Genomic DNA, 23,261 nt, shown 5'->3' with positions numbered 1-23,261 from the left:
AGTTGTGTGCATGCCTGGGGACAGAATTGTTTCTGTCTGTTACAGGGTTTTACTGTAGCCATTAATGTTAAACAGTCAGAAAACTCGCACTCCTGCAGAGATGAAATCCTTCAGAAAAGCTGTAGCCTGGGCCTGTTGTGCTGGGACTTGGTTCAGACATCTGTGATTTACCAAAATCTTTCTTCTTTCAATCTAATCACTTAGAAACATTGGCAAAATCTTCTGACTGCTCTTATGGTTAGTGGGGGCTGGAGTAGTTCTTAAAAACAAACTAAACCCTCCCCAGCCTCACTTCAGTACTGCTGTAGCCAACACTAGAATATTGTCATCTTCAGGTTCTGCGCTTATTGGACATGGTTGGTTTACCAGAACTGGTCATCCAACTGGCTACCCTGGCTATAATGGAAGCAGCGGATGACTGGAGAAGTCAGGTACACTTTATTTCTTCTGCATCTTGATGTTTTCTTATGGAAGCTGGTAATGTTTGTTGGGGTTTTCTTCTTTTTTTAAATTTATTTAACTTGAAATATGCTGGTTCATGCTCTTTGGTGTTCTTAGGCTACTTTGAGGACTTGCATCTTCAAACACCACTTGGATTTAGGACATAACAGTGAAGCATATGTGGCCTTAACACAAAACCCAGATCCAAGCAGGTGAGTGACAGTTTTTTGTCTTTTGATTTACCTGTGTTGGAGATCTGTGTATGTGTCTGCCTCTTTCAGTTTTTACTTTAAAGTGAAAGGAAGATGATACTTTAGTGCAGGACATGACTGCTGTGTTGAGAGGTTCAGTTTTAGTTTGTACAAAAGTATGTTTTAAAAAAGCATACTTCATTCCTGTAAGGACTGAACGTCAGTAGCTGTGTTCAACTGGGATCAGCACTATCAAAAAGAGTGGAAAAAGAAAAAGCCTAGAAGCTAATTCAGAGAAAAGCCAAAAGAATGACTGAAGAGTTGAAGGTGGCATTGTATTTTGAAAAGCTTTAGGAGTCCAATCAATTTAGTTATTAAAGAAAAGAGTTGGGATTGAATTTGGCCTGAGTACCTTGTGGGAAATGAATTGGACAGAGGAAGCTTCATGCTAGTGGAGATGGGTATGAGTAGGAATGGCTGGAAGCTGGAGTCCCGGATGTTCATATAAGAAGTCGGAATGTATTGTAAAATTGAGGCTGAAGAAAATCTTACCAAATAGTGCTGAGGGAGGGAGATTGCCTTCTTGAGTGACTCTTACAGAGAGGAGGCTCTGTCTCTGCTGTCCAGGATTTTTGTTTCCAACGTGAATGTAGTCTGAAAGGATCTCTAGTCCTAAGCCAAACACTAGTTGCTTTCTTGGGCCGGAAAAGCCTACACAGCTCATCGAAGGCAGCATGTTCGTGGCTTAAAAGCTGGGCATCCTGGAGAGTGGTTTGTTCACGCTTGTCTTTCTCAGCTCCTCCAGAATGGTTGTCCTTTCCTCTTTGCAGGCAGCTGGACTGTCTGCGCCAGCTAGTGGTGGTTCTCTGTGAGCGCTCCCAGCTCCAGGACCTGGTGGAGTTCCCCTATGTGAACCTCCATAATGAGGTAATCCTCCTGTACTGGGATGAGGGGGGCAAACTCCTCTCTTAAAGGGGGTGGTCAACCTGATTGAGCCTCTGTGTGCTGCAGGTTGTGGGGATCATCGAATCTCATGCTCGAGCAGTGGACCTGATGACCCATAATTACTACGAACTGCTGTATGCTTTCCATATCTACCGTCACAACTATCGCAAGGGTGAGGCTCAGGGTGGGCACGTTTTAGGAGAACAGCCAGCCTATTTGGGGCACCGCTCGCCCTACCCCTGTGGGGTGGCCTGTCCTGGGTCTTGTGCTGCCCGCAGGGAAAGGTGGTGGGGCTTATGTGTTCCCCTTCTCTCTTCAGCTGGAACGGTGATGTTTGAATATGGCATGCGCCTAGGAAGGGAGGTGCGGACGCTCCGAGGGCTCCAGAAACAAGGAAACTGTTTCCTTGCTGCTATTAACTGCTTACGGCTGATCCGCCCGGAGTACGCCTGGATAGTGCAGCCAGCTTCTGGAGCTGTGGTAGGAAACACTGAGCCTCTGACCTGAGCTATTGACTGTGGGGACACTTACAGCTGAACGCTTGGGAAAGTGCTTCCAAAAATCCTTTCCGATGCATCGAGCAGAGATGTTGGGCTTTTCCAATCTGCTGTTCTCATGCTCTTGGTCACCTGTGCAGCACCTTCTTGCCTTGCTTAGCAGAAACATCAATCCTATCTATTGCCCTTGTGTCATTGCCCCTGTGTGGAGCAGGTTGGAACCAGGACTGCTTTTGGGCAGGGGCTGGCACATGTGGGAACTTGCTGGTAGTTTGTTCATATCAGACTTGCAAGGCCATGCTTTCACGCCTCCCTGACTGTTCCCGGCTGAAACTTAGATGAGGCGCAGAAAAGGGAGAGGGACGTGAGAGGAATTCATTTCTATGGGGGGCAAACCTGTAAAAAGCATAAAAGTATTTCTGATCTCCCCCAAGTCCCATAAAAATGAATATATATCACCTTTTGCTGAAGTCAAAGCAAATCTTTTGGGGGAGTCCAAATAGCCAAAATACGCGTGAAAAGGAGAGTTACTGGAACATGGCTTGTGTTTCAAACCTGTCTGGGGAAGGGAGGGGAGTGTAGTCTGTTTCAGCTAATGCTGTGCTGCATTTCTGCTAGCAAGAGCTGCACAAATGTAGCCTGAACTGCCAAGCAGTTGTATGGCTTTTCTGCTCCAACTCAAGAATTAAAATAGAGAGATGGGTTTGGGCGGGGGGGGGAGGGGTGTGCACTGGGGTGGTTTGTCTTTCAGAAACCAGCTGGGCGCAAACCCTCTTTCTGTTGTTGTTGGGTTTTCTTTTTTTTTTTTTTCTGAAAGTATGAGCGCCCAGGGGCATCCCCAAAGAGAAGCCACGATGGGGAGTGCACGGCCATTCCAAGTAAGTGCATGGGCCTGGTGCTTCCTGTCTCTTGTGTTCCCACAGCCTTTTCCATTGCCTCGGAGCTCTGTTGCTCCCTTGTGAGCTGAGAGGTGGCTCACAGTGGCTCTCATCTCTGGCAGATTAATTATTTGGGGGACTGAAAGCTGGTTAACTCTCTCAGTGTTAGTGTTTGACAGTTACAGTATGCTGCTGCGTAACAGATGTGTTTACGGCTATTCTCTGAGGAGTTGCTGTGCACACTTGTCTTCAGTTTGATATCTTGTCAGTGTTTTTACATTCAGTGGAAATAGCTTGTGATTTTTAAATATAAAGCCTTTGTGAGGCAATTTCTAGCTCTTTAAAATTTTTGTTGCTCATGCTCTTGAAAACCCTGCTGATGTAGCTAGTCTCTGCTGGTAAGGTCTCTACTCTGCACATGTATCTAAGCACAGGGTGGTGGGGTCAGGCTAGGCTTGTAATTCTCAGCGTTAGTCTAGAAAAGTTTAAGGTCAGGTATATTTACAGCGATGCTTCTGATGAGCTCTTTTGTAGCGTATGCCTGGCAGTCAGCACAGCAGTTGTTACCGAACATAAGATAACTTGGGAGTCTATATCCCTAATAGAGGTGGGGTGGGAGGCTTGTGTCAAGAAGATGCGTACACTTCAAGGTAGCAAGGAAGGCCAGCAAAACCTGATCCTTTCTTCAGTACTTGGCCATGGTGTGACTCTTCTTAGGATGACAGAGGGATGTAGACGTTCTGCACGATCCCAAAGGAGTCCTTTTTAAAATACTGAAAGTCATTAATTTGTATCTGATACAGCAACACGCCAGATAGAGATCCTGGAGCTGGAGGATTTGGAAAGGGAGTGTGTGTTGGCTCAGATCCGGCTGACTCTGGTGCGGCATGACTTGTCAACAGCTGCTGTGGCAGGTAGGAGAGGGACACAGAGCAATCACCTCTAACTCCCCTCATGGTTTTTGTTAGTTACAGCACTTGCAGTTGTAGTTCAAGCGAGTGGGCAAGTTATGTTCCACCCCAGAGGAAAAAACAGGAGCTGACACTGACAGTGCAGTTTGCCTGCCTAGCGTGAAATGCTGCCACCAATTTCAACAGCTTTGGAGAGGCAGATCATGAGAACCAATTTTAAGTCTTCCACTTTTCTTTGGCTCCTGCCAAGCTCATATTAGGTGATCTGCAGCATGGGACCTTTCCCCTCCCCATCTGCTTGAATGGCAGCAGTATTTGAAGATGAACTCAGTGTTGCCACTTGCATCCCTCTCCCGGTTGGTGTCTTATCCATAGATGCATCCATGTGTCACTGCTCTAATGAGGAGCACTGCTGCTTTGTGCAGCCTCTCTGGGGAATGCTCCTGGACTCGTGAGATGCTGCCGACACCAAGAAAGCCTCAAGCTGTGCAATGAGAAATATTGCTGTATTGCTGTTTTATACTTGGCCATTGGTGTGGTGCCACTGTAATTCTGTCACTGAACTGCATGGGGCCAGGCCCCAGTAAGTGTGGGGAGCTGTGACTGGGGAAGGTGCTTACCTGGTCCTCGTTCCCTGCAGGCAGCTCTACGCCCGAGGAAACAGTTGCTCTTCTGGTCCGGGCTGGCCTCTTTGACACCGCCATCAGTCTGTGCCAGACATTCAAACTTCCCTTGACGCCTATCTTTGAAGGACTCACTTTCAAGTACGTAGTGAGCTTCTACCCCCTCCCTTGGGTGACACACAACTGGAGAGACTTACATTGTGTGATGTTTGCAGGGTGCAACTTGCAGCTCCCTAGGGTCAGAAGCCAGAGCTGCCCTGACCTGTCTGCTCACCATGACCGCTGAAGCAGCGTGCAGCCTTAACAGCTGCTGGTTTAGTGGTTTTGGGGTGAAACTTGCTCCTGACACCTGAAAAGGAAAAAATACAGGAGCCTTGCGGAGCAGGTAGTGGAGGGGAGATTTCTCCCTTGTCTCAGGAGGGAGAGCTGACACCTAACAGTCACAAACCCAGGCACAGCCATCGTCTGGAAACGCTTCTGGAGAGCTGGCTCACGGCATGCTCCTGTTGATACTCAGTGAGCTGCTTACAGAAGATTTGTTCAAGCCATTCAGCAGCTCTCAAACAGTGGTTGGCAGAGCGCTTGCTCTTTTGTCTGATCTCTGTGCTAGCTGTTTGCTCTCATGCCTCATCTCTGACCTCAGGATTCCTCTTTTCCTTTGCCCTTTCATGCTTATGCAAGATGTGTTGTGCCTGCAGAGCCATTTGGGAGCTCTGCTGTGACCTGTTCCTGTGGCTGGATGTGTTGAGGGCCTCTCTTACCCAGGCTCAGGCCCTAAAGTCTGCAAACATCAGAGTAGTTATTAATTCCTCTTTGGCACTTAGAGCAGCTTAGAAACCACTCTAATAGCCTTTTTTTCCTGCCAAGCCGGTTAATTCGTAGCTGTTGCTTGGGAATAGTCCTGTGCGCGGTGGCTTTGTGATACTGGCAGCTGTGGCAAGGCAGGACGAAAGGGCCGTGCTCTGAAGGCAGTCATGTTTGCACTGTGCCTGCTCTGTATATTCAAGGTGCATCAAACTGCAGCTGGGAGGAGAAGCGGCACAAGCAGAGGCTTGGGACTGGCTAGCAGCAAATCAGCTCTCTGCACTGGTTACCACCAAGGAGTCCAGGTAGGTCATTGTCTGTGGGGGAGAAGCGGAGGACGTGTCTTCATGCTGCTAGCACGGGTTCTGAGGGGAAGCATTGTCTTGCAGTGCCACAGATGAAGCCTGGCGACTGCTGTCATCCTACCTGGAACGTTACCCATCCCAGAACAGCCTGTACCATCGCTGCGTCATCAACAAGCTCATGGCACACGGAATACCTCTGCCCAACTGGCTCATCAACAGCTACAAGGTGAGAATTTGGAGAGGGTAGCTGCTCAGCACATCTTGTGTATTTGCTCGGGCCAAAAACCCCCAGTCATCCTGGCTGCTGGCCTTTGCTTTGGCAAGCGTGTCCCCAGCCAGACACTTGCAGGCTACAAGTTACCTTTCCTGCCTCCCTGCTGCCCCCAGCTCTGGGAACCTGTGCCAGATGCCTTGCACCTGTTACTGAGACTCAGAACAGTTCTTCTAAGCATCAGAGTAGTTCTCGGGAGAGCTCTCTGGCAAAAAAGGCCAGGCTGACACCAGCCCCCTTTCCTTGCAGAAAGTGGATGCTGCTGAGCTGCTGCGTCTCTATCTGAATTATGATCTGCTGGAGGAAGCCGTAGATCTGGTCCTGGAGTATGTAGATGCTGTGCTTGGCAAAGGTCACCAGTATTTTGGAATTGAGGTGAGCTTATCTCCAGCATGGGATGTGTTGGACTGTCCCTGGAACATCTCCACTTGTCTCCTTAGGCAGCAGTTCTCCTTTCTTCCCTACTTGCTTCCCCTGAAGGAACAGCTAAGCAGAAGCAGTGAGTTGCCTTGTGCTCAGAGCATAGGGCATAAGGGTGGGTGGCAGAGCAGCTCTTCCCTCAGCAGCCTGCAGGCAGGTTCCTCTGTTTAATTCTAGCATGCTTCCTTGGGGCAGTTCACTGCTCCATGTTGGGGTTCTTCTGTATGAATGACTTGGACAATGCTTGCAGGAGAAATTAGTGTGAATAATCCACCCTAGAGAGCACCTTTTAGTGGGATTAATAACACATACAACGAGCAGGTGTTGGAAGCAATTGTAGTTGTGAGCTCTCGCTCACCCTGGAAGTAGGGAGGAGTTTTTCTGCCATGAACACTGCACAACATAAGGTTTCCTCTTGTCTCCAGTTCCCTCTGTCTGCTACAGCCCCAATGGTGTGGCTCCCCTACACCGCTATTGACCAGCTGCTCCAGGCCTTAAGAGAGAGCACTGCCAACCAACACAACATCATGGTAGGTAGACCTTCCGGTCCACGTGCAGAGCACACTGGCTTGCTGGGGAAAATAAAGGGTGCTCATAAACACCCTGTGTGGGGAGTGAAGGTTACCAGGGAGCAAATGGGAGCAGGAGGCTGTGAAAGAAATCACTGCAGTTTAGACCTTGGCGAGGGAGGTGCTGGAGGGCTGGATGCCTGGAGTGTGTGCCAGGTGGTGGGAGCCGGAGTTCCTAACTCCCTGGCCTTGCTGTGCAGCACAGGGATAACTGCTGGTCCTCTCGCACGTGACTGGGGCACTCTGCGGGAGGCTTCTCATTGAGCCAAATGGGGATGTAGTGCCAAGAGAGCTGATTTCAGGAGAGACTTGCCAAAGGGCAGTGCAGGTGATACTTGTGTTCTGCACCAGATGCAGAGCAGGGCATGTGTGTAGAGGGAGTCTGCAGGAAGGGAACTGGAACTGAATGCATGAAACCAAGGGGAGGTGACCCTGGGATGCTCCATGATGCCTGGTGCATGCTAGTGGTCAGGGGGAAGGAGCTGATAGAACTGACAAATTAGGAACCAAAAGTGCTGAACAGTCGTTGGAGACTGCTGTTCCATCTCATGACATCTTTGTTCTAGAGCCCTACCAGTACTGGGGAGAGACCCCAAAAGACTGTTGCGTTCAAAGGAGACTCAGGAGCAGCACTGCTAGCTGCTGGCACCTCTTGTGTTACAAGTAGAAGAAAGATGGGAATGGTGCTTGGGACAGGGAGGTGGGAGTGAAGCACATTGCTTGTCTCTGATGGCTGCTTTGCCTCTTGCCTAGCTCTACCAGAAGGTACATGACAAGATGGAAGACTACCAGCAGAAGGTCAGCGTGGCCACCCGAGACCGCTTGTACCGGCGCAACTAGCGGTAGCCCAATCCGTGCAGCATTGGCCACTGTCCAGTGCCCAGAGAGACCTGGGTCTGGGGCCCAGAACAGGTTGTGCTCAAGGTGACAGGTCTGTGTGACACTGTCTGCCAAGGCCTGCCCCTGTGAGCTGACAAAGCCTCACTCTGTGCTCACTCAGCTGGTGGTGCTATTTTTAGTCATTTTTCCATAATGGTCCCATTCAGGGGGACAGAGTATATTTTCAATGTGTCAAATATGCATCTGCGTATCCCTTTGGGGTATTAACAGTTATTAACACAAAAAGCACTGGCGTAAGATGGTGTGTTCGGTCTGCCCTGCCTCTTTTTACTGAACTCCTTTGCCAGGGGGAGTCCCGTCTTTCTCATTGTGTATGATACATGGAAGGTTTTGTCATTTCTTTTATTTATTGTGGTGTTTTTGAATGACCTTTAATAAAAGAAAACATTACTACAAGCCTGAGTCAAGACTGTTGAGCGACTGAAAACTGGTATTTTCTAAACTTTTGCTGCCTTCCAAGGGGGATGTTCTAGGAGCACAGTGGCAGCTTAAGCGGGATTGGGATGGTAAAGTGCAAACTATAGGGACTTCCTCTGCCTGGAGGAGATTGACCCTACAGCCAGGCTTCTGCACGTACACAGATTTCTTGCTGGCAACCCTCTATAGAGGACAGTGTAGGAACATCATGGGCTCATCTCATTGATGGGTGGCCTGCAAGCTCCCTGTCAATGTTCAAACCACTGTTCCTACTTCAGTTTTGAGCACCGCAGCACAGCTTTCATGGTGGTCAGGAGTGGGGCGGTGTCATGCGCTCCTTTAATACGGTTAGAGCAGTCGCTGAGGTGAGGGATCTCCCGCTGTTAGGTGTGCAAGTCTGAATTGTCAACTTTGAAGCCTTTCCTTCTGCCTGCTCCAGGAGGCCGCCAGAGCGCAGGCAGGGCGCTGACGTGCTTCACGCGTCTGCTTTAGCCGCTGGTCTCGGCAGCTGGGAGAGGGGAAAGTCACAGAGGGGGGGCAACGTGAGCTGCAACTCCTGCTGTCGCAGCTGCAGGATGCAGCCATAGGTCCTAAGGGCAGATCCGGGCTATAGGGCCGCGGGGCAGGACGCAGCTATAGGCCGGCGTGCAGCCGCCCCACAGCCATCGCCTACGGCCGGGGGGGGGGCGGGGGGGCGCTCAGCGCGGGCGCGCGCAGGCGCAGACTCGCCGCCACGCGCTGCCCCCCCCCACCCTGCGGGCGCGCGCAGGCGCAGACCCACCGCCGCGCGCCGTCCCCCACCCCGCGGGCGCGCGCGCGCAGGCGCAAGACCCGCTGCCGCGCGCCGCACCCGCCGCCGCCGCCGCCATGGGGAAGAAGTCTCGCGCCGCGCCGGGCCGCCGGCCCATCCTGCAGCTGTCGCCGCCGGGCCCGCGCCCCGGCGGCCGCGATGAGGCGGCAGCGGCGGCGCCGCCGGCTGAGGGGGCCGAGTCGGGCTCTGAGCCGGGTACGGCCGCGGCGGGCCGCGCGGCGAGGAAGCGGAGGGGGAGGGGGCGCTTTGTTGGCGGGGCGCGGCCTAGCGGCGCTGGGGCCTGGCGACGCCGCCACGGCCGCGTAGTAGCCCTGGGGTGGCGGGTGGGACCGCCCGGGCCGGGGTGGAGGGAGAAAGGGGGGGGGGGATCCCGCGGGCGAGGCCCGTCAGCGCCGCCCGTTTAACGGCCGCCCTCTCTCCTCGCAGACGAGCCCGAGGTGGTAGCGGGGCCCCCCCGCAGCGCTCCCAACCCGCCGCCTGCCGGCCCCGCCGCCGTCAAGCCCACAGGTACGGCCCCGGGGCGGGCGGGGTGGCACCCCCAGCCCTTTGGGGGAGGGGTGTCTCCCTGGGAGGGGGGAGGTGTTTGCCGCCCTTAACAGCTCGGGGGAGGGCGGGGGGGTGGTTCCTTCCCCCCCCCTCCCCAGGCGCTTCGAGGGGCGGTGTTTTCCCCCCTCCTTTCCCCTTTTTTTAAGGGGAGGGGGAGATTCCACCTTCCCCCAGATTGGGGGGGATGAGAATGTTTTTTTTCCCCTCATGCGATTGCCCCCTTTAAAGTGTGTTTTTTTGGGAGGGGCACGCAATTTCCACCCCTCAAGTGTTTTTTTTTTGGGGGGGGGGAATGATTATTTGTCCTTCCTGATGTGCTTTTTTGGGGGGCAGATAGATTGCACCCCTTAAGTCTCCCTCCTTTTTGGAGGGGATGATGTGACAGTTTCCTAAAGCATTTTGTTGGGAGGAGGTGGACATCATCTCTCCCCCCCCCAGTATTATTTTTTTATTATTATTATTTTTGAGGAGGGAGGGATTAGTTTTCCCATATTAGCATTTTCTTTTGGAGTGGGAGTGGAGGCAATTTTTTTTATAGAGGAGGGGGAATGGTTTTCCCCCCCACAACTTTTTGGAGGTGTTGAATGTTTTTTCTCCTCCAGCGCGGTGGATGGGAGGGCTGAGATGGCTCCCCCGAATCCAGTGTTTTTTAGGATGGAGGAATAGGATGCCGTCCTGCCCCAGTGGTTTGCTGGAGGGGGCAAAAGTCCCCACAGTAGTTCTGAAGAGGGGTGGGAGGTATTTTTCTCTGCTGTGTTTTTGCGTGGGGGACTGCCTGTTTCGCCCTCGGAAGGTTAGGGCTGCCAGCCCTGAGCGGAAGGGGGACAGGGTGGGGGGTGGTTCTGGGGCGGCTCTGGCTGGATGTGCGTAGCAGGAAGGATGTGCCTGCGCCGCCTCCCAACCGCGCTGGGCCCTGCGCAGCCTGGCTTTGCTCTGTGATGGCGACGTGCCGCTCTGGCTGCGCAGTTCACTCCTCCTTGTGTCACGAAGGGGTTGGCTCCCTCCTTGTTTGCTTCGCAGGATTAGCAGGGATAGAGAATCTAGCCAGGCGGCTGGTTGGATCCATTTCTGTTCTGCGGCAGCGTGAGCCCTGATCCCTGTGTACATCCAGGGGGAGCTCACAATTAATGGCTTGGAGGCAGTGTGTGCTGAGCAGATGCACAGACACGTGTACACAGAGCTCTTTGCTTTTGATTTTTTTTCTTTAATCTCTGTTCCCTTGCATGCTCCCTGTGAGCTCTTTCTAGTTAGACACACAGATTTCTTACCTCACCCAGAAAACCATGTTAGCCAGACACTGAACTGCTTTGACCTTCCTTTTCACAATATACTCCTATCACAGCCTATTGCTCTTCATCTTTCCCCCTACCAGGCGGCTTGTGTTTGCTTGGTGCATATGCAGACAGTGATGATGAGGAGGGTGAAACTCCTGAGAAATCGGCACATTCCACAGACGCAAATGGAAATAACTCAACAGACATTGACAGCACGCTGGCAAACTTTCTGGCGGTTAGTGAGGCTTGTTTGTGGCTCTGGGGAGTGCTGGGGGCAGTGGGGAGACAGGGTGAAGGGGAGTTTTCTCCATGTGAAGAACCTGCATCACGGGGGAAGGGAGTTGTAGATAAAAAGGGTGGTTTCACGGTCCTAGACGCTGTCCTCTGCCTCTTGGTAGGCACTTTGCTTGTCTCGTTACCCGGACAGCCTGTTTTCTACTCTGGGACTTCAATTCACGTTGTGATGTTCATGTTTTTAAAGGAAATCGATGCCATCACGGCTCCTCCGCAGCCTGCCGAGTCCACGGCCACGGCCTCTGCTCCTCCTCCCACGCCTCCGCGCCCCGAGCCCAAGGAGTCTGGCTCAGGTCACTCCTCAGCCACCGCCAACGGCACGGGTTCTGCTCAGGCCCCGGAGTGGCAGTATGACACCCAGTGCTCGCTGGCAGGAGGTGAGCACCTCTGTAGGTCCTCAGTGCCAGGGCTGCGGGCATCCCCTGCTGCATCCATGCTGGGGGACTGCTCTCCCCCGCCTTGTTTGCCTGCAGACACCTCTAGTGATGTGATTCTAGGGAAGGTGTTTGCTGTGGTCCCCAAGGGTGACGTTCTGGGTGACCAGCATATGGCAGGGGTTTCTGTCTGCTAAAGGGAAGTGAGGGCAGGTGACAAGTGACCGATGGCAGGGAAGGGCACAGGGTGACAGCTGCCTGGGGAACTGGTGTCAGAGCTGGCTGGCACTGAGATGCACCCTCTGCGCGTCCAGTGGCTGACAGCCATTCTTTGTTTCCCTGCCAGTGGGAGTGGAGATGGGTGACTGGCAGGAAGTGTGGGACGAGAACACCGGCTGTTACTATTACTGGAACACTCAGAGCAACGAGGTGACCTGGGAGCTGCCGCAGTATCTCGCAACACAGGTTCAGGGTCTGCAGCACTACCAGCACAGGTAAGGATCACCTAAGCCTGCGGCACTGGGCCCATCAGCAGCAAGGGGAGGCAAAGGGGACTTGTCCCTATGCCAGCCCTTCACTCCCTCTCCTCTTCCTCAGCAGCACAGTGGCAGGTGCCAACGGGAGTTTCGTAGTGGCTACGGACCTGTACCCCCAGGAGAAGGGGGTCGCTACAGGCAGCGTGAGCCGTGGGACCAGCCTTACCAAGCGAGAGGTGAAGAAGGTCAGTCAGACAATCCAAGCGCTGGGTACTTGTTGCCGCAAGGCCTGTACACGTGCTGGTTTTGGTTTCCTCAGTTGTGGGTGGGTCAGGCTGCTCCAGTGAGGGCATTTGCAGGCTGGAGAGGGGCCCCAGGTACCCTCTGGGTGTGGGGCTGCTCAGGCTTCTTTCTCTTTGGGCTGGGGTCTCCTTTGCTGCTTGGGGAAGATCTTGCTTTGGGGTTTGCTGGTGGGGTGCGGTGCTGCTGCTGTCAACCCATGCAGTGCTTTATTGCTATGTGCACTCTGCAGGAAGTGAATGAAGGTGTGCAAGCCCTCTCCAATAGTGAGGAGGAGAAGAAAGGGGTGGCCGCATCCCTCCTGGCACCTCTGCTGCCTGATGTGGTGAAGGAGGAAGAGGAACGCTGGAGAAGAAAGGTGATCTGCAAAGAGGAAGTTGAGCCACCCCCAGAAGAGGAAGCAAAAGCAGAAGAAGTGGTGGCTGCCCCCGAAGAGCCGGAGCCTTGCAGGGATCCTCTGGAAGACACGCTGCAGGAAGATCTGTGTAGTGTGGTGCAGTCAGGGGAGAGTGGTGAGGAAGAGGAAGAACAAGACACCCTTGAGCTGGAGATGGTGCTAGAGAGAAAGAAGGTAATGGGGAGGCTTTTGTCACAGAAATAAGGCCATGGCTGCAGTTAAAGAATAGTGTTAGTGAGTGACTTTTAGGGAAGGTGAGGGAGGAGTGTGCCTTGTTAGAAATAAGCCAGAAGGAAAATACGTTTGCAATTCTCTCATGGCTCCTTTGAGAGAGACCCTGCTGTTCCTATACGAGTCCTCTACTGGCATGGGCTCCTAATGGAGCAGGGAGCTGATCAGCCACCGTCTCCCATGGATGCTCTGCTGGCAAGGGAAGAGCAGCCATTAGTGAACTCTTGCTCTGTCTTCGCTGTTATTACCACAGTGTCCTGATTACAGCAGCTGTTCATGTCTGTTCTTCTTTCGTATGTGTCTCCTCTACCTCTTGCAAGTCGCTATGCCTGCTGTTCTGGGTTGAGTCAGGTCCCTGTATTGCCGCTCACCATCTTGTCTCTTCACAGGCAGAACTGCGTGCCTTGGAGGAGGGAGATGGCAGTGTTTCGGGCTCCAGCCCGCTCTCTGATGGGAGCCAGTCAGCCTCACAGGATGCAACCCGCAGACTGGCCTCCAAGCGAGGGAAATGGAAACTGTTTGTTGGAGCTGCCAGCCCAGAGTCTACTAGTCGAGGCTCCAGCAAAACGGGCCGAGAGAGCCCAGAAGTTGGAGAAGCAGGTAATTTGAGCAGCTCCCTTTGGAGGGAGAAGCAGGCATTTTGAAAGTCTGCAGCCCTCTCCCACCAGGATATCTTTTGCCCGCTGTTGGCTGAAGATGCAGCTCAAATGGGATGTGTGAAGTCTCACCTGCATGTAGAGAAGTCAGGATGTGGCAGCTGAGGTCTCTGTGTAGAGCAGGGCCAGGCCTGAAGGTGTGGCTTCCACCGCTGTCACAGCGGAGTGTGCAAGTGTGCAGTGACAGTCTGGCAGGCTCAGGATGGTGATGGGGATAAGATGATGCTCTGCCACATTCTCTCCTTTACCCAGTGATTAAGGAAGATTAGGAGAGTGCCCATATTCAACACTATCAGAAAAAGGAATGCAGAAGTGTGATAATGGCTGCTTCACGCCCTATTGCCTTCCACTTTCCTCCTGAAGTCATAAAGCCTGACCATGACATATCAAGAACTGTTACCTTCCTCTTTTGAAGTCTGCTTCTCACTAAGTTGCCTGGTAACAGCCTCCAAATTTCAAACAGCTGATCTGTTCCTTGAGTGCCAGTCCACCTATTCTCTTGTTGGTGAATAAAAAGTATCAGGTAGGACCGCACTGTGAGAAAGATCTGATTCGTAAAAGGATTGTTCTTATCTCAGGTGTGTGTTGAATTTAACACTTTCTCGAGCAGCAGCTCCCCTTATGCCAGCATGTGCAGCGTTACTCATGTCTATGGGGCTTGCTCCCGTGTCTGTTAGCTCTCTGGCCTTCTGTACTGGTGTGAGAAATACAGCCACTTTCTTTCAGAAATCTTGATCAAATGGATTTTAACAACAGTTTGGCTGATGTTGCCCAGCATCACATAAATCTACTGTCTTGGGAAGCTGGGTGATTGTTGATGGTATGCTTGAATGCTCTTCGTGCTTCACTGACTGTCGTGGCTGTTATTTGTACCAGCCCTCCAGTCCTCCCCAGTTAGTGGTGGTTGTGGCTGGACAGAGTAGCCCTGCTCTAGGCCAGTCCACCTGTAAGTATGCAAGGCCAGCCACTCCAGAGCTGCTGTCCCCAAACGTGCTGGCTGGAGTGCTGCCCTCCGCTGCGTCCAAGGGATCAGCATGCGCCTGGCAGCCCTGTGACTCCCAGATGTGCCATTCCCTCCTTGGCATGGGGATGCAGGCCAGCTGTCTGCCTCATAGTGAAGAAAACTTGCTGAATGAGACATCTGCTTTTCCTAGAGAAAATACGGCACAAAAGCGCCCTAGGCCCGTACCAGTCTGTATCCTGCTGGAACGGGAGACGGTGCCAGTCCTAGGCAGGGGGTGCTATGGGAGCATGGCTCTTGTGTGAGTATGCTTCAGGCAGAGGCGGGAGCTGGAATTGCACAGCAGAGTTGTTTGTTCAGGGTGGCGTTTCCAAGTCAGGATTTTGCTGAAGGCTTTTCTGATGTCTCGTACTTTGCAAGCTTGTCAGCAGGATGTGCTTGGAGCCAGCTCTGAAATAGTAATGCTGTTTTCTCATTTACTGACACCCAGGAAAAAGAAGCTGTTACTTTAAAATAACCTGTTTAAAGCCGGCCGTGCATGCTACTGTTCCTTGGTGATTGGGAGAATTCTTCTGCCCTTGAAACCTAAGGCGTATTGGGAACATGGGTTTGGGGGGGGGGGGGGGGAGGAGGATGTTTTGGTTTTTGTTTTGTTTTGTTCCCCCCCAAGGTTTTTGGTGGGAGTCTCTAACAAAACTTCCCTCCCAGGACTTTGTCACTCAGAAAGGTAATTAGCTGCCACTAACCCATGATGTGGCTCAAAAGAAAACCGTAATACCTGAACATCTTTTGGAGAGCTCTCTGGTCTCTTCAGTCTTCTGAGCTGACGATTATCTCAACTTATTTAATACTTCAATCTCTCTTCCTGGAAAATTGCTAAACTGCAGGAGTTCAATGATTGCCTGCCTGGCAGTTTGCTGTCTCTCTGCTTCTTTTAAGTTCCATGCTTCAGTCTGTTCCTCTTTCCTGTCCTTGTGTTGTAGTATCTGTAATTGACCATTTTCTATAATGTCCTTTTGGGAGGAGCCTGATCATCTGCAATACCGGTGTGTGTGATCCTTTCTCCTTTTAAACTCAACCTTTTGTCGTCAGCTCCTGGAGGAAGGAAGCTCCCTGGCATGGCTGTCTTGGGCTTACTGTTAACCGCAGCGTGCAGAGAGTGGGCAATGCCATGGCAGTGGTGGGAAAAGGGCTCACCCATTATTTCTTCTCCTGCAGCAGCGAGCACAGAAGCAGCTGATGAGAATTCAGAAAAAGAGGCAGAGCCTGAGGAGTCCCAGGAGAAAGCAAAAGTGCAAGGGGCACCAAAATTAGAAGAGGAGGAGCAAGACTTAAAGGTATGGAGATGCAGAGGTGTGTGCTGGTGAGATTTGTTCCAGCGTGCATGAAAGAGAATGGCTGGGTGCTCAGTTGCTCCCTGAAGCTGTGACCAGTGCACTTTCACCACAGCTCCTGCGCTCTCCCCAGCCCCCATGGCACTGCAGTCAGCAATGTGGGGTGTTCTCGCTGCCTCTGCCCAGGGTACGCTTCGGCAGTGATTTTTTAGGCCATGGGTTTTGACCTAGCCTGTGCAGGTGTAACTGCCTGCCTTCCACACTGCTGGCACAGCATTATAGTCTGAGCTGAAAGGGGTGGTGGGGGGGGCAGCCCTGGACCTCTGAACTCAGCTTTACTGCAAGAACAGCTTGTCTGGCCACAGTTCCCTTAGTGCTGCCTTTGCCCTGTGAAGGAATGGCTGGGCTGGATTGGGCCAGGATCTCTTTAGCACAGTATCCTGTCTCAGCAGAAGCCAGCAGCAAAGGATTGAAGGGGGAGGAACAGGGCAAAGAATGACCCTTGGGTCATCTTATGAGAGAGAGCACAAATGCTTTTGTTTTGACTTTCTTCCTACTATTAATGATATTACAGTCCTTTCTCAGGTGCCATTTAGTCATCCTGTTTCCAGACTGAAGAATCCGAGTCTGTAGCCTCTCTGTGTCTGGAGGCTGTTGATATTTGTCATTCTTCCTGTACCTTGGCATCACTTCTTTCTGAGGCAAGAGTGGCCAGAAATTGGCTGTTGGATGCAAGTTGTGAATGCTCTAAGGATTTTTGCAGCGTTGTTCTGATGTTTTCTCTTCTGCTCTCTTCGAAGGCCTGGTTTGCTTTTTTAATGGCGGCTGAATAATTCCCAGAGCCCCTCCTTGAGCTGTGTAGTTCACTCAGAGCCTGCTGCTGTGTGTGTATAGTTATGCAGGGTGCTAGGGGAAATCTTTCTATCTGTCCCTATCAGCCTGTACTCTTTATTTTGCAGTCACTCATTACCATGGCATCTTCTGCAGCATTCAATTTGACTTCTGAGTAATTTTGCTTCATCGGTAAATGTTGTTGCCTCCCTTTGCCAGATGCTTTATGTATGGAGAACAGACAGCTTGTGGTAGAAACCCAGGGGAAGTCACCTTCCCTTGTGAAAACTGACTGTTAGTATTACCCTCATTTCCCATCGTTTAATCATTTTTTGAGTGTGAAAGGACTTTTCTCCTTTCCTCATCATAGATTCAGGCTCTGTCTCCTAAAAAACCCTCTAATATTAGAGTTTTGAGACATGATTTCCCTGTACATAACCTGCAAGCCTCGCCAAGTGTAGTGTATACACAAGTCTGTCCTGTTTTTTCAATTAAAAAAAAAAATTGCCAGCTGCAAGAATCATGCTTGCTGTGTCCCAGATTTCTTCTGAAAGCCTTTAAAAGCCTCTGGTACTAGAGGTCTTCTATATGATGGGCTGTGCTGTAACACATGCAAGATTCCCTTAGGGCTGTTGGATGAATGTCCATCTGCCCTGTTAATTTATATTTGCTGTATTGGTTTGGGCTAATATCTTTTCTGCTGGCTTGTTTGTTTGTAGGAGATTCTTTGGATCCTCTGCTGTGAAATAACCCTATGGTGCGGGATCTTTTTCTAGCTTCTCTGTAGCAGTGTTAATGCAGAGAACTCATTTTGCTGTCTCGGGCTTCTCTAGCACTGCTCGTCTATCTGGCTTATCCCTGTCTCTAGGGATGGATGCTACATTGCTGGCTTTTGGGGCCTTCTGGAGTCTCTTGAAGAAAGAAAGAAAAAAGAAATTTTTTCAGAGCCCTCCTTAAAGGAATCTTCTTCCTGCTTGTGGGCATCTCTGTTTCTGCTTTTAATTGTTTTCTGGCTTGTATTTGTTTTTATGCAATTCCCCCTCAGTCAGTCATGTCGCAGTACAATGCCTAACTTGGATTTTTCACTCCTACAGGGATGTTGGATTTGAGTAACCATAATCACTATAGGCCAGTCTGAATGTTAAAATAGATACTGTCCTTTACTTGGGAGTAAATCCAGAGTTGTTGCCTTTCCTGTGCACTTCCAGCTAGTTGTGCTGGAAAGTGGTGATTTTAAGAAGTCCGAAAATAGAGCCTGGCCCGTTTCCTTTGGGAGATGGTTAAAGTATTTTATTTACCATCTCCTGCCCCCGTGATTGCTGTGCTATGACTTCATGGTTGGGGTGCTAAAGTGGACTGAGTCTGTAATCTCCTTTGGCTGGTTTGGAGTGGTAACTGCCAAGAAGCTGTGGCTGGGCGTGGGGAAAGGTGGGTGTAAAGGAATGGGATTTGCTAGCACTTCTGCAGGCATCTCCAACTACTGGAGTCAGAGAAGGTCTTGTGTCCTGCCACCCTGCACAGACCCTGTCCCTGGGGGTGCAGGAGGCAGTGGAGCTTAAAGGAGGGGGTGACTGGGGAAGTAGGAGTTCAAGATTGTGCTTCCTAGTCCTCTTTCCTCCTGCCTGCTGGCTGCAGGGCTGTAGGCAGTCTTAACTCCCGTTTGCCTGGGGTGACCTTAAGCCACAGGGCTGCAGTGGGTGCAGCAGCCTTGTGTGCTATCTGAGAGCAGCTCTTTACTCTTCCTTTTCTCCTTGGCAGTTTCAAATCGGAGAGCTGGCAAATACTCTGATTAGTAAATTGGAGTTCCTGGGCATCAACAGACAATCCATCTCCAACTTCCACATGTTGCTGTTGCAGACAGAGGTAACAAGGCCTTCTGTTTTGAAGGGGATCAAAACATTGTCCGCCACCCAAGCACCAAGCAGTGGGGGCTGGTGCTACATGATCCTTGTAGCTTCAGGCGGTAGAGTGCCACGTGCATGCCTTCTGCAAGGCGCTTGCTCCATGGAGGGGAGAGCGTGACTTTGCCTGGAAGCAGTGTCTTCCTTCTGGCCCCCTTGGTCCCGTGCTGTAAGGGCCCCTCTTTGACCACAAGTCCTGTCCCAAAAGCCTCTGACACCCTGCCTCAATGGCTTCCCCTACTTCTTGCCCTCCAGACCCGCATTGCTGACTGGCGAGAAGGTGCTCTCAATGGAAACTACCTCAAACGCAAACTTCAAGACGCAGCCGAACAGCTAAAACAATATGAAATAAACGCCACCCCTAAAGGCTGGTCCTGCCACTGGGACAGGTACGCGCTCTCCTACCTTTCTCACCTTTCATCTTTGACAACTCAGACATGATTTGTGAACTTCAACACCTGACGACGTGTCGCCATTCCTCTCGGAGACTGAGAGCAGCTTCCATTAGCAGTGCTGGGCAGGCAGAGAAACTTCCGGCACTTACAGAGTTTGGGCCAGCCACCAAATTGGAGAATCCAAAGTCATTGCTCAGTGTTTTGAGACGGATCTGATTCACTGATTGGACAGAGCTGGTTTTTACTCTCGCGAGTGTAAAGCGCTGTGGAGGGCGGGCCTGGGGGGTCGCGCATGCGAGAGCTCTGTGAACTTTGCAGGACCTCTGGATCACCTCTTCTGACCAACAGCACTGACAAAGGACAAACTTCAACTCATCGACGGAATGAAGAACAAGATTTCTCTCTCCTGCCAGCAGGTCAGACCCAAACATTTCTTTTTCTATTTGGCTTTCTTGATTAATTTTTCCTTATTTGAAATCTTTGCTCTTTTGTTTTTCAGCTCCCAGATCCGCTCCCTCTCTCTAGCATTCACTGTATGTTTGACACCAAGAGTATCATAAATGCGACCTCCACGCACCACAGGGTAGGGGGGCAGCCACTTCTCTAAACTGGGCTGTTCCCCAATACCTGTTCTGGAGGGTGACTTTAAGCCAAGGCAGTGGCTGAAAGTCCCAATGCTAGTGAGACCTTGCTCTGCTGCACATTGGCCTGCTTTCTCAGCCCTCCTCTCTCTCAGAGCGGGGGGCTCAGGGCTATATTCACAGAGCCAGCAATGCAAATAGCTTTGAGCGAACCGGCTCGGGCCTCTCCTGCCTCTGTCCTCAAAGTTGTTTGTTGCGTTTGTGAATGGCAGCCCTGCTGCAGAGGGTCTTCCCTGCGAGAGCTCATCGCTGTCGTGGGCAGGCCTGCCTCAACGTGTCATTTAAGGAGAAGGGAATGTAAAGCCTCGTTTTCTTTCTTGTGATTTAGGGAGCATAGACGCTATTTCTATGTTAACGAGCACTCAGGAGAGTCGCAGTGGGAGTTCCCCGACGGGGAGGACGAAGAGGAAGGACAGCAGACCACCGACAGAAAAGCCGACGGTCCTCCTAAACCACCTCCAAAAGAAAAAGGAGAGCACACCGGGGACTCACCAGAGCGCTCCGCAGGTACAGCACGGCAGAGGGCTACGAAGGGTGGGAGCAAGAGCGGTCAGCAGATTGCTGCTGTGGTTTGGGTGTCCTGGCCCAGAAGCAGGTCCCTTGCTGTGCTGTGCTCCCCACAGACACGCAGCTGGGTTGCTGTGGCACTTCATGGCCCCACTGAGCTCACTGGAACTTAGAGCAGTACACAGTGGTACTTGACTCTCTTGCCCAGGCATCTAGCAGTAGCTTTAGAGAAGCTGGGACAAATGCTGCTCTGGTGGCTGAAGTGCCCTTATCGGTTTTAGTCGCCTGGGGTTCCAGTTGTGCTTGGGAAAGTGGGGTGCAGCAGCTCAAATTGAGGTCTGAGCGCCTGTGGCCTGATCTCTGCAACCCGATTCCCACACAGGGCTCTGGAAGGGAGGCAGCAAGTGCCTTTGCTGGAGAGCTGCCCTGAGCGAAGGCAGCAGTGGTGGCTGGGGAGCAGTGGGCAGCGCGGTCAGTAGCGTGGGTTTTCAAGCCTGTGTCAATATGTATTCTTCAGGCTCCCTTTGTAAAGAATCCTTCTCAGGCCAAGTTCCTGCTACGTCTCTCATGCCGCTCACTCCATTTTGGACTCTGCTTCAGTCCTCTGTCCCGGTACTCCAACCTCCTTTGCCTTTGGAAATGCCTCCGCCGCCTCCGCCTCCACCAGATTCACCCCCGCCACCGCCACCACCACCACCGCCTCCTGGAGAAGACGGAGAGATCCAGGAAGTGGAGATGGAAGACGAGGGGGGTGAGGAGCCACCCGCCCCGGGAACGGAAGAAGATGCTCCCCTGAAGCCTCTCCTCCGCCCAGCTGTCAGCAGTGGCCAGGTGAGCAGCAGTTCTGACACCCGGGGAAAGGCTGGGCTTGGCCATTGTCTCCCTGTAACCAGGAGTGCAGCCCTGTGTTGCGCTGGCCCCGCTGTGACAGCGCTCCTTTCCCAGCCCCACGTGGCACGTGTGCCTGATCACAGAGCTTGTAACCCACAAAGCACTTTGCAGATGGGGAGATGGGAGAGTGTGAGCCTGGGGAGAAGGGGCAGCAAAGGGGACATGTAGAGGACAAGATGGAGCTGCTAGGGTAGCAGAGCAGCAAAGCCCTCAGCTCAGAGGGCCTTCTTGGGCACCACCACTGTTTCAGTCCCATTCGGCCAGGCCTTGGGGCCTCTTGACCCAGCTCTCACCATTGATGCTCCCCCTTCCAGGGTGCTGTTGAATCTAGCCCTGCCCCTCTGCTCTCCACCAAGTCTCAGAAGAGGAAAGCCACGGAGATGAGCCCGGGGTTGATGCAGCGAACAGCCACCATCGGCAGCTGCCCTGTCATCTACAGCCAGCCCCTCATGACTGCCAGCAAGTACCAGCCTTCACCTGTGCCCCTCGGCTCCCTGAGGCCACGGCAGCGGCTGCAAGGCGAGATCCAAGGCCGTGCCAACCTCCGCATTGCTCCAGGGCACACAGGCCCTCAGCCCGCAGGACTGGGCCTACAGTCTGGCTACTTGGGAGTGACGGCGCCCACTGCACCTTCTGTCATGAGCTATTCAGAGTGCGCCATGCCCGTCGGGCTTGCTGCTGCCACCGTGCAGCTGGCCCCTGCGCGAGGAGCCCTGCCTGCTGCCAGTGCCACGGAGCAGCCGCCTCCCCCGCCTCCGCCACAGCCTCCGCCACCTCCCGCCCCCAAGGCGCTGCCACCGGAGAAACCAAGGAAGGGGCGGAAGGACAAGGTAGGGCTGTGCTCTGGTGCCTGGCCATGGGAGAGCAGGCTGGATGGGTGGACCACTGCTGTTCTGGGGTTGGAAACCAGGACGTTAGGGTCTTGTCCCTGCCTCCAGGGCCTTGCTTTGAGCAGCCTCCCTGGGATGGCTTTCCCTGACGGGACTCTGAGCTCTGCAGAGCCATGTCCTGCTGACTTTGGCTGGCCTGCGTGCCTCAGGCCCACAAGAGAGCAGAGAAAGGCTCCAGGACTGAGCGAGCCCGATTGAAGTGGCTCCCTCACTCCCTGGCTGCTTGTGGGATCTGTAGCTCTGCCTCAAAGCAGCGGCTTGTTCCCCGCACCTGGCAGCTGTGGCAGCAGGAGGAGGGGATATCCTGGGGCAGCTCTGCACCGTTCCCTTGCCAGTTTGCAGGGCTACGCTTCTGCTGGGAGTAGCTATAGCTCAGCACCCTCTAGAGTCTCCAAGATCCCTCTCCTCTTTTCACCCACCCTAACTGTAGTCTCTTGAATTCCTGGCGCAGGGCAAGAAGGGCAAAACGAAGATGCCATCTCTGGTGAAGAAGTGGCAGAGCATCCAGCGGGAGCTGGACGAGGAGGAGAACTCCAGCTCCAGCGAGGAGGACCGGGAGACAACCGCGCAGAGGCGCATTGAGGAGTGGAAGCAGCAGCAGCTGCTGAGGTATGGACACGTGCGGACTCGGGAGGCTCTTCTGGAGCCAGCAGCCCTACTTGCTCCTGCTCTGACACTGCCCGCCTCAACAGTGACAAAATTGCTGCCTGCCCCAGCTGGAAATGGCTGAGGCGTCTTTGCAGGAACTCCCCTCTTCCCTGAGGAGCCTGCACTCTGCAAGGGGCAGGTGGTGATGGTGATCCCCATCCCTCAGGCCCCAGGGGACATCACAAATTGTGGCTTGTAGCAGGATACCATACAAAGACCCTGCTAAACTTATGCTAGTAGGGTCCTGTCCCCTTCCACAGTTACCTGCCTGCCACGGGGTTGCTTTGTGAGGGAGAAACTTCTCCATGGGCTTCTCTTGAGCAGGGCCATTTCCTCGTTCCCAGTACAGAGGGAGGAGTGGGTGTTTGGGTGTCTGGCCGTGGGGTAGATGAGGGAGGCTGAGTGGCAGGCAGTAGCGAGTGTCACCTTGCACGTCCTGGGTGCTCACCCTCCCCCCCTTTGTCCCCACAGTGGCATGGCAGAGAGGAACGCCAACTTTGAGGCACTGCCAGAAGACTGGCGAGCACGGCTGAAGCGGAGGAAAACCACTTCAAGCACATGAGGCGCGCGGCACTATTTTTTACAGATGTACAGTTTAGAGCCCTTTACGACTTGACTGTTGTCCAATAAATTGTAGCAGTTTGGGACTTGCTGTCTTGATTGAAGGGGTGAATAACAGAAGCCCTCTGGGACCGCCCCATCCCATCCTGCTCCACCTCCTTGCTGCTGTT

The 23,261-nt window shown here is 52.8% G+C and overlaps 2 protein-coding genes across 6 annotated transcripts in view; both read left to right on the top strand.

Annotated features, from left to right (window-relative positions):
• NUP160 (nucleoporin 160) overlaps positions 1-8,151 on the top strand; it is a 30,816-nt gene extending 22,665 nt beyond the window's left edge. For both annotated transcript variants that reach the window (XM_064513352.1, XM_064513351.1), the window contains exons 23-35: positions 336-431; positions 559-653; positions 1,463-1,559; positions 1,644-1,749; positions 1,897-2,057; positions 2,892-2,952; positions 3,756-3,866; positions 4,504-4,627; positions 5,494-5,595; positions 5,680-5,821; positions 6,116-6,241; positions 6,712-6,816; positions 7,609-8,151. In XM_064513352.1, coding sequence (XP_064369422.1) covers positions 336-431; positions 559-653; positions 1,463-1,559; positions 1,644-1,749; positions 1,897-2,057; positions 2,892-2,952; positions 3,756-3,866; positions 4,504-4,627; positions 5,494-5,595; positions 5,680-5,821; positions 6,116-6,241; positions 6,712-6,816; positions 7,609-7,695 — 1,413 coding nt within the window. In that variant the 3' untranslated portion in view covers positions 7,696-8,151. The remainder of the gene's footprint in view (positions 1-335; positions 432-558; positions 654-1,462; positions 1,560-1,643; positions 1,750-1,896; positions 2,058-2,891; positions 2,953-3,755; positions 3,867-4,503; positions 4,628-5,493; positions 5,596-5,679; positions 5,822-6,115; positions 6,242-6,711; positions 6,817-7,608) is intronic.
• An 809-nt stretch (positions 8,152-8,960) lies between these two features.
• FNBP4 (formin binding protein 4) lies at positions 8,961-23,177 on the top strand. 4 transcript variants are annotated; one of them, XM_064513348.1, is made up of 17 exons: positions 8,961-9,178; positions 9,410-9,490; positions 10,902-11,038; positions 11,285-11,474; positions 11,818-11,965; positions 12,072-12,192; positions 12,480-12,818; positions 13,265-13,475; positions 15,711-15,829; positions 18,416-18,520; positions 18,814-18,947; positions 19,272-19,369; positions 19,923-20,101; positions 20,702-20,932; positions 21,307-21,822; positions 22,334-22,491; positions 23,002-23,177. In XM_064513348.1, exons 1-17 carry the CDS (start codon positions 9,040-9,042, stop codon positions 23,090-23,092), a joined length of 2,997 nt encoding a protein of 998 aa, XP_064369418.1. In that variant the 5' UTR covers positions 8,961-9,039; the 3' UTR covers positions 23,093-23,177. The 4 variants fall into 4 exon arrangements, with proteins under 4 accessions (XP_064369418.1, XP_064369417.1, XP_064369420.1 ...); XM_064513347.1 differs by having other exon boundaries at positions 12,069-12,192; XM_064513350.1 differs by lacking the exon at positions 19,272-19,369 and having other exon boundaries at positions 20,619-20,932.
• The last annotated feature ends 84 nt before the right edge of the window (positions 23,178-23,261 follow it).

Source organism: Dromaius novaehollandiae, chromosome 5 (genome assembly GCF_036370855.1).
Source record: "Dromaius novaehollandiae isolate bDroNov1 chromosome 5, bDroNov1.hap1, whole genome shotgun sequence".
NCBI lineage: Eukaryota > Metazoa > Chordata > Aves > Casuariiformes > Dromaiidae > Dromaius > Dromaius novaehollandiae.
Note: the sequence above shows the minus strand (reverse complement) of the source record. Positions and strands in the feature narration are given on the sequence as shown.